General features: G+C 39.9%; 2 protein-coding genes across 2 annotated transcripts in view; both read left to right on the forward strand.

The window, feature by feature from the left end:
• The window catches only part of LOC311051637 (uncharacterized protein), a gene marked incomplete at its 5' end in the record, with an annotated part of 10,454 nt that extends 7,918 nt beyond the window's left edge, over window positions 1-2,536 (forward strand). Inside the window, one exon of the mRNA XM_084066217.1 lies at window positions 250-2,536. Coding sequence (XP_083922343.1) covers window positions 250-1,898 — 1,649 coding nt within the window. The 3' untranslated portion in view covers window positions 1,899-2,536. The remainder of the gene's footprint in view (window positions 1-249) is intronic.
• A 3,406-nt stretch (window positions 2,537-5,942) lies between these two features.
• LOC311051639 (uncharacterized protein) lies at window positions 5,943-15,922 on the forward strand. The gene is made up of 2 exons (XM_084066223.1): window positions 5,943-7,739; window positions 13,490-15,922. Exons 1-2 carry the CDS (start codon window positions 6,039-6,041, stop codon window positions 15,137-15,139), a joined length of 3,351 nt encoding a protein of 1,116 aa, XP_083922349.1. The 5' UTR covers window positions 5,943-6,038; the 3' UTR covers window positions 15,140-15,922.
• The last annotated feature ends 1,344 nt before the right edge of the window (window positions 15,923-17,266 follow it).

A 17,266-nucleotide genomic window follows, 5' to 3' on the forward strand; every position in this document is an offset into this window, starting at 1 on the left:
AGATAATGATGTATTTATTATTCATGAACAGAATAAAAGCCACAACTGTATCCAGACATGTTGTTTACCTATTTTTTTTATTCCATGACATTCCCCTGTCCAGTCTTTCAATTGGTCAAATTGGCATGTTAGTACAGTTTGTGATCTAACTACAATCCAGACCAGATTCATAACTATTAAACTGTGAGAAGTAGCATTCAAGAACTACATCTGATCTGATATATTTTCATCTTTATTCTCAGTGTTCAGAAATGGCGTCTGCCAGCAGTCTCCTGTCTGAAGACCAGTTCCTGTGTTCTATCTGTCTGGATGTGTTCACTGATCCAATCACCACTCCATGTGGACACAACTACTGCAAAACCTGTATCACACATTACTGGGACACTAATGATGTGTGTCTGTGTCCACTATGTAACAGAACCTTTAATAAGAGACCAGAAGTCTTTGTCAATACTTTCATTTCTGAGATGGCTGATCAGTTCAGGAAGACAGAGCAGCTGAAAAGAAATTCCAACACAAACCAAGAATCTGCTAAATCAGATGACGTCTTCTGTGACTTTTGTACTGAGACCAAGCACAATGCTGTGAAGTCCTGCCTGGTGTGTCTGGCCTCCTACTGTAAGACTCACCTGGAGCCTCATCAGAGAGGAACAGCGTTTAAACGACACAAACTAATCGACCCTGTAAAGAACCTGGAAGACATTCTGTGTAAGAAACATGACAGACCTCTGGAGCTGTTCTGTAAGACTGACCACGTGTGTGTTTGTCAGTTCTGCACTGAGTCAGACCACAAGTTACATCAAATTATATCTCTGAAAGAAGAATATGACTGTAAGAAGGCTGAGCTGGGAAAGACAGAGGCTGAAGTTCAGCAAATGATCCAACAGAGACAACTGAAGATTCAGGAGGTCAAACACTCAGCAGATCTCAGCAAGAAAGATGCTGTCAGAGAGATAGAAGACAGCGTGCAGGTCTTCACTTCTCTGATCAGCTGTATTGAGAGAAGCCAGGCTGAGCTTATTCAGGTGATTGAAGAAAAGCAGAAAAACACAGAAAAACAGGCTGAAGGCTTCATTAAAGAGATGGAACAGGAGATCACTGAGTTAAAGAAGAGAAGCTCTAAGCTGAAGCAGCTCTCACACACTCAAGACCACCTCCACTTCCTCCAGAATATAACATCCATCAACACCCCTTTACCCACCAAGGACTGGACAAAGGTCAATGTCCATCAGTCTTCATATGGGGAGACTATGAGGACAGCTATGGCTCAGCTGGAGAAGACACTCAGTGAAGAGATGAAGAAGCTGTGTGAGGCTGAGCTGAGGAGGATCCAACAATATGCAGTGGATGTGACTCTGGACCCTGATACAGCTCACCGTGAACTCATCTTGTCTAGGGATGGAAAACAAGTGAAAGATGATGGATGCATAAAGAAGAACCTCCCAGTCAACACAAAGAGATTCTCTTCATATATCTTTGTCTTAGGAAAAAAAAGCTTCTCCTCAGGAAGATTTTACTATGAGGTTCAGGTTAAAGACAAGACTCGCTGGTCTTTAGGAGCGGCCAGAGAGTCCATCGACAGGAAGCTGCATCCAATCACACGGGGACCCAACAACGGTTACTGGACTATAGATATGATTAATGGAAATGAGTACAAGGCTGCTGCTGACGCTCCTGTCCTCCTCCCTGTAAGAGAGAAACCCCAGAAAGTTGGAGTGTTTGTGGATTATGAGGAGGGTCTGGTCTCCTTTTATGATGTGGAGACCAGAGTTCATCTCTACTCTTTCACTGGCTGCACCTTCACTGAGAAACTCTACCCATTCTTCTGTCCTGGACTTAATGATGGAGGTAAAAACTCTGCTCCTCTGATCATTTCTCCTGTCAATCACCCAGATTAGACTATTCCTCTGTTTTTGTTTTTGTTGGGGGTGGGCTTTTTTTTTATGAAAAGGCTAGTTTTTCATTTAAGACAACAAATGTGTGTATGGAATGGTTCATTTACAGGTTTATTTCCAGTCAAATCAAGCCATTTAACTGTCGTTCATTCTGGCCGAAGAAGCCTTCTCTGTCTGTGGTACTATTGCAATCTTGCTTACGTTAAGGACTTGATCTTATATTTTATTTAATTTTATTGCATTCAAGTTTCAGTTCAACTCAACATTTTTGTTGGATCATGTCCTGAAGCAATGGGGGGGGGGGTCCCCTTCTTGTGTTTGTAAACTGAACACGATAAAAACATATATATCAGAGCTTGTTATTATTATTTTTATTATTATCATTATTATCATAATTATGTTTTACTTCTCAGAGGGTAATAACATGTCCGATGGACCAAAAAGCATTTTGATTTTACACTACAAAATAATAGCGATGTATAATTATATAAGTAAAATGTAATTGAAATTATAATTATGATGAAAACAGGGTTTAACTTCATTCTAGTTGAGAAAACAAAGACAAGCTGAGTATTTGATGCAGTTATATTGATTATGTTAAATCCAACTACAAATGTAATCTGTTGTGTCACAATAATTGTACTGAGAATAAACTCTGTCATTCAGTTTGCAGTTGAACAGACTCTCTCAAAATATTCTAATCACTGAAGATGAAACCAATACATTTCCCTGGAGTGTTGTTGCTGTTTTCCTTTTCTGCATTTTGTCAATTTATAAACCTTAAAGGTCACAGGTGGTTTTATGGAAATGGAAAAAATTGGCTTTGTCAGTCCCTGCCTATGCCAATGCTCAATGCCTATGTACAGCTTCAGATCGATTGGCCATCTTATTGAGGAGAGAAATGTATACAGAGGGACATGTGGATAGTTTTCTCAATTTGATAGTAGGACTAACTCTTTATTTTATAGTGTACTGAATAGAGTAGATACTGAAGCCTTTTTTATCTGAAATATACTTAACAGCTCAAAGCCCATAGAAAATTGCTTGGGCTTTGAGTTATCAATTATAATGCTTGAAGTAACATACATTTGAAGACATCATGGGTACATGATGGTGAAGCAGGCACTGGGATCCACCATCACAGCCAGTAGATGGCACCAATACCTATGAAAACAGTTTGATGTTGCTGATGCTCAACTGTAGAGTGAAGTTATGTGTGATAGACAGACACAGTCACATACTAAAGAGAGTGATAACTGAGAGTCAGTGCTAAATTACTTCAACTGAAGATATCTCATTTGGGATGAGAAGAGATATTCTGTTATTAATTATAACAACAGACGCAACAGTCTGTTATTTCAACATATTAATGTAGGCTACCGTATGTCTGTTATTAAAGCTGAACCTATAGCTATGTCTCCTAAGCTAAGGCATGGCAACAAGGAGAGAGGCAAATGGAGATCTGTGGTGTGAGATATTCAAGATGTTTCATATAGTGTTTCAGAGACTTTGAGGAAGTGAACCATGCTTGATCTCCAACAACCTGCTGCTGGAAATGAAGCCTATAAAATGATGAAGACTCAAATCCTTAAAGCAAAGCTCCATATCAACATGTGAGGAAGTTAAGGTCGTTCTCCTGCAGTTGTATTATCCATGTATAAAGAAAATGACAAATGGCTGAAATTAAGAAGCTGAAAACATAACATAGCACATGATGAATGTCAGTGAAGTTGATTTTGCTGCAGGTTGAGGAGAAAGTGAACAGCAACAAACAGGTATTAAAACTATTTTGTACATTTAGCAATACATGGATGTGGATACATTGTCTGGGAAGCCATAATAATAAGAATAACTAAATTTTGTGACCACTGCCTATTATCAAATTCCTTCTCGTTTATTTATGTTCCAACCCTTTGACCCAGTATTGTGGTACTCATAGGAGATGCAAGGCCAGAGGAGCCATTAAGAATGGACAAATAGGAGTGACAGAGATAAAACAGATTAGACAACTAATAGTGCGACATAATTTCAAGCCAAGGGGTGTTGTAAGGCCTCATTCTCCTGACAGGAAGAACAGAGAGCACCAATCACAACTAGCCTAACCTTCATATTTTCTTTAACCTGGTGTTCATGCTTTCACAATACATGCTATCCTTGATTGATTTATTGATGTTTTTGACCATATATTTGTACATATGTCAAAAGGATCAGTGCAAATGTCTGTAAACTGAGTGCCATGTGTTTAAGTGGGGGGGTGACATACAATATAATGTAACCCATAATAAGTACATTCATAACATTTCAACATACTAAACAAGCAAAATAGCAAAGAACAACATGGGTAGAGAAAAGGGAACCAATTTTACAACTTCACTAATTGCTGGTTAGGACCAGCTGCTGTCTTAATTTTCAACAGCTATCAGGGGGAGGTGTTTCTCAGTAAATAAAGTAAAGTGCTGACCTTACTTGTAACAGCACTGAGCACACACTCTACAAAACCTTCATTCGACAGGATTTATACACAGAAATACTGACAACTTAAAGACACGTGAGTACAGCAGATAATGATATTTATTATGAGTGAGACTTTAGTGTCATCACATGCACGAGCGCCAAACATGCACTAATAAAACAAGATTTATTTTTGTTCGCGGTTATTCTATACCCCTTTTATTTACGATTTGTATTACTTTAATTCGGTTAATTTGGTACAAAAAATGTACTCCATGAAGTGTAGATGTGTGGCAAAAAGGAAACGTTGCAGGGGGGGGGGGCTTATTTAATTTTTGAAATATATATATATTTTCTTTTGTTATCAATTATCATCAACATTGGCCATCATCTTCAGTTTCAAAGTGCTTTATTTATAAAGCAGCTTAAGTAGGCTAAGTTATCACTATGAACCCCTTTGTTTCTGAGGACATATAGACACCATACCAAATATAATGCAGCTGAGAAACTTTGGTCAACTTCATTATGTACTTACTTGCACAATACATGGTCTTTTGGTCGCAAAAAAAAAAGAAAGTTAAATCTAAAACACAATTTTATACAATATAGAGGGGGTCCCTGCTTCATCTCTCTCTCAGCTAGGGGGTCCTTGGCCTGAAAAGGTTGAAGACCCCTGATCTGATGGATAGGGTTCTGTACAGACTGCAGTCCATTTGGAAACACTTGGACCTAGCCCTGGTCCAGAGCGTTAGTGCGTTCTCTCTAACTCACTAACGCTCTGGACCAGGGATAACTTGGACCCTACCTGGTCGTAGTGTTGTCTGGTTGCTCCTGACATTATCAGAATGGCAGCAGCTAAATCCTTTGATCTCTGATGACCGCAACATCCTCTGTGTCCTCCTCTTCAATACCTTCGGTTTTGGTCAAACTTTGGAGACTCAAACTAGTGACTCCCGTGGTCACTAGTTTGAGTCGTCTAAACACTTTATGTTTCTTTTTCCTCGGTAGCTTTCACTGTTTTAAAATACTTGCTTAAATCTGCACACTTTGCAGCTTTTGCACAGATAGCTCTTGTATCCTCTCATTATGTTTTTGAGCTCCTGATTATTTTTCTTTCCCCAAATTTGACTTGTAAACTAAACACGCCAGTGAATGAAATCCTTTGTTGGCTGGTGGGCGTGATGGAATACAAGAACGCCTCGTCCCAAAACACGCTCGGGCCGGGTAAATCCGGCGGGCTTGATCTGCGAAAGAAATGGGGGCGAGTGTGTTTTGGGCCTGCGTTTCTCGTCAATGCGAGGGTGTTTTAGGACGACGGTTCAACCGTCGTCCTAAAACACCCTCATCCCGGGTCTAATACGGCGGCGACGGTCCGAAAGAAATGGGGCACTGTGTTTTAGGACGAGCGTTCCATTTTCCACCCGGTTGCTGTTTTTTTTTTTTTTTTTTTGCTGTGAGAGGGGGGGAAAAGTGTGAAATCGAAGTATGGCGTGAGGCGTGAGAAGAGGTTAAATTGTGTGACTCTCACACTCTCAAAGGGTGAGACTTGGCAGCTCTGTGTTTACCTATTTTTTTTTTCTCCATGACATTCCCCTGTCCAGTCTTTCAATTGGTCAAATTGGCATGTTAGTAGACTTAGTACAGTATGTGATCTAACTACAATCCAGACCAGATTCATAACTATAAACTGAGATGTTGCATTCAAGAACTACATCTGATCTGATATATTTTCATCTTTATTCTCAGTGTGTAGAAATGGCGTCTGCCAGCAGTCTCCTGTCTGAAGAGCAGTTCCTGTGTTCTATCTGTCTGGATGTGTTCACTGATCCAATCACCACTCCATGTGGACACAACTACTGTAAAACCTGTATCACACATTACTGGGACACTAATGATGTGTGTCTGTGTCCACTATGTAAAAAGACCTTTAATAACAGACCGGAAGTCTTTGTCAATACTTTAATTTCTGAGATGGCTGATCACTTCAGGAAGACACTGAAAAGAAGGCAGCTGAAAAGAAGTTCCAACACAAACCAAGAACCTGCTCAATCAGATGACGTCTCCTGTGACATTTGTACTGAGACCAAGCTCAATGCCCTGAAGTCCTGTCTGGTGTGTCTGGCCTCCTACTGTAAGACTCACCTGGAGCCTCATCACAGAGTCTCTGCGTTTAAACGACACAAACTAATCGACCCTGTAAAGAACCTGGAAGACATTATGTGTAAGAAACATGACAGACCTCTGGAGCTGTTCTGTAAGACTGACCACATGTGTGTTTGTCAGTTCTGCACTGAGTCAGACCATAAGTTACATCAGATTATATCTCTGAAAGAAGAATATGAAGGGAAGAAGGCTGAGCTGGGAAAGACAGAGGCTGAAGTTCAGCAGATGATCCAGGAGAGACAACTGAAGATTCAGGAGGTCAAAAACTCAGCAGATCTCAGCAAGAAAGATGCTGTCAGAGAGATAGAAGACAGCATGCAGGTCTTCACTACTCTGATCAGCTGTATTGAGAGAAGCCAGGCTGAGCTTATTCAGGTGATTGAAGAAAAGCAGAAAACCACAGAAAAACAGGCTGAAGGCTTCATTAAAGAGATGGAACAGGAGATCACTGAGTTAAAGAAGAGAAGCTCTGAGCTGAAGCAGCTCTCACACACTGAAGACCACCTCCACTTCCTCCAGAATATAACATCCATCAACACCCCTTTACCCACCAAGGACTGGACAAAGGTCAATGTCCATCACTCTTCATACGGGGAGACTATGAGGACAGCTGTGGCTCAGCTGGAGAAGACACTCAGTGAAGAGATGAAGAAGCTGTGTGAGGCTGAGCTGAGGAGGATCCAGCAATATGCTGTGGATGTGACTCTGGACCCTGATACAGCACACTGTGGACTCATCTTGTCTAGGGATGGAAAACAAGTGAATGACAGAGACATAAGGCAGAAACATCCAGTCAACACAAAGAGATTCTCTAGATATATCTTTGTCTTGGGAAAACAAAGCTTCTCCTCAGGAAGATTTTACTATGAGGTTCAGGTTAAAGACAAAACTTGCTGGTATTTAGGAGTGGCCAGAGAGTCCATCGACAGGAAGCTGAATCCAATCATACGGGGACCCAATAACGGTTACTGGACTATAGATATGATTAATGGAAATGAGTACTATGCTGCTGACCCTCATGTCCCCCTCCCTGTACAACAGAAGCCCCAGAAAGTGGGAGTATTTGTGGATTATGAAGAGGGTCTGGTCTCCTTTTATGATGTGGAGGCCAGTGTTCATCTCTACTCTTTCACTGGCTGCACATTCACTGAGAAACTCTATCCATTCTTCTGTCCTGGACTTAATGAAGGTGGTAAAAACTCTGCTCCTCTGATAATTTCTCCTGTCAATCACCCAGATTAGACTTATCCTCTGTTTTTGTTGTTGGGGCTGGGCTTTTTTTTCATGAAAAGGCTTGTTTTTCATTTAAGACAACAAATGTGTATATGGAAGGTTCATTTACAGGTTTATTTCCAGTCAAATCAAGCCATTTAACTGTTGTTCATACTGACCGAAGGGAGTTCTCCAATTGAAGTATTTAGCTTGAAATGCTTTCTCTGTCTGTGGTACTATTGCAATCTTGCTTACGTTAAGGACTTAATCTTATATTTTATTTAATTTTATTGCATTCAAGTTTCAGTTAAACTCAAACAGCATGTTGATTTCACACTACAAAATAATAGCAATGTATAATGATATAAGTAAAATGTCACTGAAATTATGATTATGATCAAAACAGGGTTTAACTTCATTTTAGTTGAGAAAACAAATAAAAGCTGAGTATTTGAAGCAGTTATACTGATTATGTTAAATCCAACTACAAATGTAATCTTCTGTGTCACAATAATTGTACTGAGAATAAACTCTGTCATTCAGTTTGCAGTGGAACAGACTCACTCAAAATGTTCTAATCACTAAAGATGAAACCAATACATTTCCCTGGAGTGTTGTTGCCGTTTTCTTTTTCTGCATTTTGTCAATTTATAAACCTTAAAGGTCACAGGTGGTTTTATGGAAATGGAAAAATCGGCTTTGTCAGTCCCTGCCTATGCCAATGCTCAATGAATATGTACAGCTTCAGATCGATTGGCCAACTTATTGAGGAGAAAAATGTATACAGAGGGACATGTGGATAGTTTTCTCAATTTGATAGCTGGACTAACTCTTTATTTTATAGTGTACTGAATAGAGTAGATATTGAAGCCTTCTTTATTTGAAACATGGCTCAAAGGCTATAGAAAATTGCTTGGGCTTTGAGTTATCAAATATAATGCTTGAAGTAACATACATTTGAAGACAGCATGGGTGCAAGATGGTGAAGCAGGCACTGGAATCCACCAACACAGCCAGTAGATGGCATCAATACCTCTGAAAACAGTTTGATGTTGCTGACGCTCATATATCAACTGTAGAATGAAGTTATGAGTGTGATAGGCAGACACAGTCATACTAAAGAGAGCGATAACTGAGAGTCAGTGCTAAATGACTTCAGGTGAAGATATTTAATTTGGGATGAGAAGAGATATTCTGTTATAACAACAGACGCAACAGTCTGTTATGTCAACATATTAATGCTGAACCTATAGCTATGTCTCCTAAAGCATGGCAATAAGGAAAGAGGCAAGTGGAGATCTGTGGTTTGAGATATTCAAGATGTTTCATATAGTCTTTCAGAGACAAGTGTGAGGAAGTGAACCATGCTTGATCTGCAACAACCTGCTGCTGGAACAAAGCCTATAAGATGATGACTCAATCCTTGAAGCAAAGCTCCATATCAACGCGTGTTAAGGTCGTTCTGCTGCAGTTATCCATGTTTAAGGAAATTAAATGACAAACTGAAATTAAGAAGCTGAAAACATAACATAACACATGATGAATGTCAGAGAAGTTGATTTTGCTGCAGGTTGAGGAGAAAGTGAACAGCAATGAACAGGTGTAAAAACTATTATGTACATTTAGCAATATGTGGATGTGGATACATTGTCTGGGAAGCCATAATAATTGTCTAAACCAAGTGTTTGGTGCACACTGCCTATTATCAAATTCCTTCTTGTTTATTTATGTACCAGGCCTTTGAACCCAGTGTTCTGGTACTCATAGCCAGAGGAGCCAATAAGAATGGACCAATGGGAGTGACAGAGATAAAACAGATTAGATAAACTAATAGTGCGACATAATTTAAAGGTGTGTTGTAGGGCCTCACTCTCCTGACAGGAAGAACAGAGGACCAATCACAATATAGCCTAACCTTCATATTTTCTTTAACCTGGTGTTCATGCTTTCACAATACATGCTCTCCTTGATTGATTGATTGATCTTTTTGACCATATAATTTTTACATGTCAAAAGGATACAACTCAAAAAGGCTTGAGAGCTTATCTCCATTGTGGTCCTTTTAGTGCGAATGTCTGTAAACTGAGTGCCATGTGTTTAAGCGGGGGGGGGGGGGGGGGGGGGGGGGGGGGAGTGACATACAATATAATACAACCCATAATAAGTACATTCATAACATTTCAACATACTAAACAAGCAAAATAGCAAAGAACAACATGGGTAGAGAAAGGGGAACCAATTACAACTTCACTAATTGCTGGTTAGGACCAGCTGCTGTCTTAATAAATACAAAAAAGTCCAAGTTCAAGTCTAAACTCACAGATAGTCGAGTCCAAGTCACATCACAAGTCATGGGTTACTGTGACTCGAGTTATGCTGCTCTCAAGAAGAGACAGGCCCTGAACAGCAGCATTAACTCTCACAGGTCAACCACATACAGCCAGGTGATGGAAATATGTTTACAATTCATATTTTTGTCAACAGCCTCAAGCCTGTCCGCATTTATCACTTCTACCTACAGTTGATGCAATGTTAGGATCCTCTGAGGACTGTAACAGTCTTTTTTATTTACAAATAACAATATACTGTATGATTGATTATAATGAAAGATAACAGGCTGCATGACACAATAGTTTCCAAATTATTTAACTGAAACTCTTGACTGAATGAATTGTTAAACTCTAATTATTGCTAAATAACTTCAGGTGAAGCCTTTTAATTCAGGATGATATAGTCTGTTATTAGAGCTGAAATAATTACATTTGGTACATGGAGACCATCCTTAATCTCTAAGACCTTTGACCACCTAGGCTACTTGTAATCAGTTCAGACAGACACAAGGAAGGACAGAGATTTCACACATTTAACATAATATAACCATTTTAAACGACAAAGATCATGATGCAGAGAACACACTGACTCAAGTCATGAATGCATTAATTCATTCGTTATATTCTATATTCATTAAATTCAGGCTCATGGACATAGACGCATCCATCCCATAAAATTCTATATGCAAGGCCTTACTAAAGCTAGAGAAATTAGTAATATTATCCCTATTTAACTATTTAATGATTATATATTTTTTCATAATACAAAGAAGCCCGGCAGAGTAAACACACACACACACACACACACACACACACACACACACACACACACACACACACCCTATAAACCAGGTAGATCAATCTGAACGTGCGTGTTTCACACTAAAATAATGATAGCCCACAAAGTTAAATGTAAAGGTTTTTCCATTCTCCCTCTCTCACGATGTGAATGGTGTTATGGTAGAGAAGAGGGGGTTGTGAAGGGTTAACAGCTACCAGGAGGAGGAGGGGTTTCTCAGTAAATCTAAACTGAAAGTAAAGTGCTGACATTACTTGTAACAGCACTGAGCACACACAAAACCGTCGTTCGACAGGACTTACTTACACAGAAATACTGACAACTTAACGACACGTGAGTACAGCAGATAATGATGTATTTTATTATTCATTAACAGAATAAAAGCCACAACTGTATCCAGACATGTTGTTTACAGCTAGGGCTGCCAAGTTTCAGTAAAATCTAGGAGTGAGACTTCTGTGTCATCACATGCATGAGCGCCACACATGAACAATTTCGGTTATTCCCGTTTTATTTTCAGTTTGTATTACTTTAATTCGGTTATTTTGGTACAAAAAAAATTATATATATATATGTTGTTTGTTTGTTTGTTTTGTTGTCAATTATCATCAACATTGGCCATCATCTTCAGTTTCAAAGTGCTTTATTTATAAAGCAGCTGAAGTAAGTTCTCACTATAAACCCCTTTGTTTCTGAGGACAGATAGACACTAATAACAAATATAATGCAGCTGAGAAACTTTGGTCAACTTCATTATGTACTTGCATAATACATGGTCTTTTGGTTGCAAAAAAACGAGTCTACTTTGGATCTGATGCAGGGGTCTTCAACAGGGGGTCCGGGACCCCTAGGGTATCCTTAGAGTTACTACAGGGGGTCCGCCAAATCTTTGTGTGACATGATGTTTTCTTTTTACCTTAACCACTTGAACCCTAGCATCCCTATTCTGAGGAGAACTTTAGCCAAAAATAGCAGATCTACAAGCTCACAATGCCTCGTGCTGCGAGGCGTTGTGAGCTTGTAGATCGGATATTTTTGGCAAAGAGGTGTTTGGTGTAGAGGGGAAAAAAGAGCAGACCAAGTAAACAAAAAAAGTTGAATCTGAAACACAATTTTATACAATATAGAGGGGGTCCCTGCTTCATCTCTCTCTCAGCTAGGGGGTCCTTGGCCTGAAAAGGTTGAAGACCCCTGATCTGATGGATATGGGTTCTGTGCAGAGAGACTGCAGTCCATTTGGAAACACTTGGACCTAGCCCTGGTCCAGAGCGTTAGTGAGTTCTCTCTAACTCACTAATGCTCTGGACCAGGGCTAACTTGGACCCTGTTCTGTTGTCTGGTTGCTCCTGACATTATCAGAATGGCAGCAGCTAAATCCTTTGATCTCTGATGACCGCAAAATTCTCTGTGTCCTCCTCTTCAATACCTTCGGTTTTGGTCAAACTTTGGACGACTCAAACTAGCAACTCCTGTGGTCGCTAGTTTGAGTCGTCTAAACACTTTCTGTTTCTTTTTCCTCGGTAGCTTTCACTGTTTTAAAATACTTGCTTAAATCTGCACACTTTGTAGCTTTTGCACAGATAGCTCTTGTATCCTCATTATGTTTTTGAGCTCCAGATTATTTTTCTTTCCCCAAATTCGACTTGTAAACAAGCCAGTGAATGAAACCACATGTTGGCTGGGGGGCGTGATGGAATCAAGCCCCCAGAGTTGCTGAGAAACATTGAAGCCGCCACCCCAGTGGCCAAAGCTGGAACTGCAGGCGGGGAGAAATACATGCGTGAGCAAAACATACTGAGAGATATTTATATATATATAAATATAAATATGTAAACATATTATACATACATACATATGCATTTACATATAAATAGGCATTTCGAGTGTATTTAATAAATATCTCACGTTCAATCCTTGACACACGGGCTGCCGTAGAACGCAAAAATGACACTAGTGCGCATGCTCATAACTCTATGTGTGGTCAAAATCGAACCAATAATTCTACTTCCGGCAGGCTTCCGGGTGCTTCAAAACGCCATTGAGCACATTCATTGAAATGATAGCTGGGGGCGGGGCAATCCGCCCTCTAGTTATATTATACCTCTATGGATGGAATACAAGAACGCCTAGTCCCAAAACACGCTCCAGCCAGGTATATCCGGCGGGCTCGGTCGACGAAAGAAATGGGGGCGAGTGTGTTTTGGGGCTGCGTTTCTCGTCAATGCGAGGGTGTTTTAAAAACACCCTCAACCCGTGTCTAATCCGGCGGCCACGGTCCGAAAAAAATGGGGCAGTGTGTTTTAGGACGAGCGTTCCGTTTTCCACCCGGTTGCTGTTTGTTTTTGTTTTTTGCTGTGAGAGGGGGGAAAAAGCGTGTGAAATGGCAAGTGAGGCGTGAGAAGAGGTTAAATTGCGTGACTCTCACTCTCAAAGGGTGAGACTTGGCAGCTCTGTGTTTACCTATTTTTTTATTCCATGTCATTCCCCTGTCCAGTCTTTCAATTGGTCAAATTGGCATGTTAGTAGACTTAGTACAGTTTGTGATCTAACTACAATCCAAACCAGATTCATAACTATAAACTGAGATGTTGCATTCAAGAACTACATCTGATCTGATGTATTTCCATCTTTATTCTCAGTGTGTAGAAATGGCGTCTTCCAGCAGTCTCCTGTCTGAAGACCAGTTCCTGTGTTCTATCTGTCTGGATGTGTTCACTGATCCAATCACCACTCCATGTGGACACAACTACTGTAAAACCTGTATCACACAGTACTGGGACACTAATGATGTGTGTCTGTGTCCACTATGTAAAAAGACCTTTAATAACAGACCAGAAGTCTTTGTCAATACTTTAATTTCTGAGATGGCTGATCAGTTCAGGAAGACACAGCAGCTGAAAAGAAATTCCAACACAAACCAAGAATCTTCTCAATCAGATGAAGTCTCCTGTGACTTTTGTACTGAGACCAAGCTCAATGCTGTGAAATCCTGTCTGGTATGTCAGGCCTCCTACTGTGAGACTCACCTGGAGCCTCATCACAGAGTCTCTGCGTTTAAACGACATAAACTAATCGACCCTGTAAAGAACCTGGAAGACATTCTGTGTAAGAAACATGACAGACCTCTGGAGCTGTTCTGTAAGACTGACCACATGTGTGTTTGTCAGTTCTGCACTGAGTCAGACCACAGGTTACATCAGATTGTATCTCTGAAAGAGGAATATGAAGGAAAGAAGGCTGAGCTAGGAGAGACAGAGGCTGAAGTTCAGCAGATGATCCAGGAGAGACAACTGAAGATTCAGGAGGTCAAACAATCAGTAGATCTCAGCAAGAAAGATGCCATCAGAGAGATAGCAGACAGTGTGCAGGTCTTCACTGTTCTGATCAGCTGTATTGAGAGAAGCCAGGCTGAGCTCATTAATGTTATTGAAGAGAAACAGAAAACCACAGAAAAACAGGCTGAAGGCTTCATTAAAGAGATAGAACAGGAGATCACAGAGTTAAAGAAGAGAAGCTCTGAGCTGAAGCAGCTCTTATACACTGAGGACCACCTCCACTTCCTCCGGAACGTCAGGTCTATCAACACCCCGACACCCACCAAGGACTGGACAAAGGTCAAAGTCCATCACTCTTCATACGGGGAGACAGTGAGGACAGCTTTGGCTCAGCTGGAGAAGACGCTCAGTCAAGAGATAGAGAAGAGGTTGTATGATGATTTGAGGAGGATCCAGCAATATGCAGTGGATGTAACTCTGGACCCTGATACAGCACACTGCAACCTTATCCTGTCTGAGGATGGAAAACAAGTGAATCATGGGGACCAACAGGGGTTTACGTCCAGAGACAACACAGAGAGATTCTCTACAGCTCTCTCAGTCTTAGGAAAACAAAGCTTCTCAGGAAGGTTTTACTATGAGGTGCAGGTTAAAGGGAAGACTGCCTGGACTTTAGGAGTGGCCAGAGAGTCAATCAAGAGGAAGGGAACAGTCTCAGTGTACCCCAGCAATGGTTACTGGACTATAAGGTTGAAGAATGGAAATGAGTACAAGGCTGCTGCTGGCCCCGCTGTCCTCCTACCTGTAAGAGAGGAGGTCCAGAAAGTGGGAGTGTTTGTGGATTATGAGGAGGGTCTGGTCTCCTTTCATGATGTGGAGGCCAGAGTTCATCTCTACTCTTTCACTGGCTGCACCTTCACTGAGAAACTCTATCCATTCTTCTGTCCTGGACTTAATGAAGGTGGTAAAAACTCTGCTCCTCTGATCATTTCTCCTGTCAATCACCCAGATTAGACTTATCCTCTGTTGTTTTTTAGTTTTTCATTTCATTTAAGACAACAAATGTGTATTTGGAAGGGTTAATTTACAGATTTATTTCCAGTCAAATCAAGCCATTTAACTCAATTAACTGTCTTTCATTCTGGCCAAAGGGAGTTCTCCATTGAAGTATAGCTTAAAGTGCTTTCTCTGTATGTGGTACTATTGCAATCATGCCTATGTTTCTTCAAGGACTTAATTTAATATTTTATTTTATTTGATTGATTTCAAGTTTCAGTTCAACTCAACATTTCTGTTGTGGGACTGGGTGTACGGGTGGATCATGTCCTGAAGGAAGGGGAGTTCCCTTCTTGTGTTTGTAGTTCTGAACACGATAAAAACAATAATCAGAGCTTATTATTATTATTATATATTTTTTTTACTTCTCAGAGGGTAATAACATGTCTGATGGACCAAAAAGCATTTTGATTTGACACTACAAAATAATAGCAATTTATAATTATATAAGTAAAATGTCATTGAAATGATATGATTAAAACAGGGTTTAACTTCATTCTAGTTGAGAAAACAAAGAAAAGGTGAGTTATATTTGAAGCAGTTATACTGATTATGTTAAATCCAACCACAAACAAATGGAAAATGTAATCTGCTGTGTCACAATAATAATTGAACTGAGAATAAACTCATTCAATTTGCAATTGAACAGACTCACTCAAAATGTTCTAATCACTGAAGATGAAACCAATACATTTCCCTGGCGTGTTGTTGCTGTTTTCTTTTTCTGCATTTTGTCTTATTAAAAAAAATAATCTAATCCATTGGCCAATTTACAGTATTAAGGAGAAAAATGTATGCAGACAGACAGACAGACAGACAGAGGAACATATGGATAGTTTTCTCAATTTGATAGTAGGTTTAACACTCTTTATTTTACAGTGTACTGAATAGAATAGATATTGAATAGATTTTGTTTTTGTTAAAAGGTTAAAGTACTATATTGTGATAGTAATCATTGCTACAGAGCGTTTGTTCGGTCACAGGGGTCTCTCCAGCTCTTTAGTAGCTGAATTATATACATTTTCAGGTAGGTGACAACATTTAAGCCAATCAGGATAGAGTACTGAAAATGCATTTTCTGTTTAATAAAGAGCCGGAGAGACATAGAGACTCCTATTACTGAACATACACTCTAATAGCAATGAGTACTATCAGAATATAGAGCTATTTAACACTTATTTTAACAAAAGCAAATCACTTACCCTACCTTTAATAGCTCAAAAGCCCATAGAAAGTTGCTGGGGCATTGAGTTATCAAGTATAATGCTTGAGTAACATACATTTGAAGACAGCATGGGTACAAGATGGTGAAGCAGGCACTGGAATCCACCATTACAGCCAGTAGATGGCATCAGTACCTATGAAAACAGTTTGATGTTGCTGATGCCCAACTGTAGAATGACGTTATGAGTGTGATAGGCAGACACAGTCACATACTAAAGAGAGTGATCACTGAGAGTCAGTGCTAAATGACTTCAGGTGAAGATATTTAATTGGGGATGAGAAGAGTTATATATATTCTGTTATTATAACAACAGACGCAACAGTCTGTTACGTCAACACATTAATGTACCGTATGTCTGTTATTAAAGCTGAACCTATAGCTATGTCTCCTAAAGCATGGCAGTAAGGAAAGAGGCAAAGTGGAGATCTGTGGTGTGAGATATTCAAGATGTTTCATAGTGTTTCAGAGATTTTGTGAACCATGCTTGATCTCCAACAACCTGCTGCTTGGTACAAAGCCTATAAGATGAAGACTCAATCCTTAAAGCAAAGCTCCATTCTCCAAATTCCTTCTCGTTTATTTATGTACCAGGCCTTTGCACCAGTGTTGTGGTACAGCCAGAGGAGCCATTAAGAATGGACAAATGGGAGTGACAGAGATAAAACAGATTAGATAAACTAATAGTGCGACTTAATTAATTCATCATTCTCCTGACAGGAAGAACAGAGGACTAAGCACAACTAGCCTAACCTTCCTATTTTCTTTAACCTGGTGTTCATGGTTTCACAATACATGACCTCCTTGATTGATTGATTGATTGATCTCGATCGATCGATTGATGTTTTTCACCATATATTTGT

This window comes from Gymnoscopelus microlampas (genome assembly GCF_963454915.1).
Source record: "Gymnoscopelus microlampas genome assembly, chromosome: 9".
Taxonomy (NCBI): Eukaryota; Metazoa; Chordata; class Actinopteri; order Myctophiformes; family Myctophidae; genus Gymnoscopelus; species Gymnoscopelus microlampas.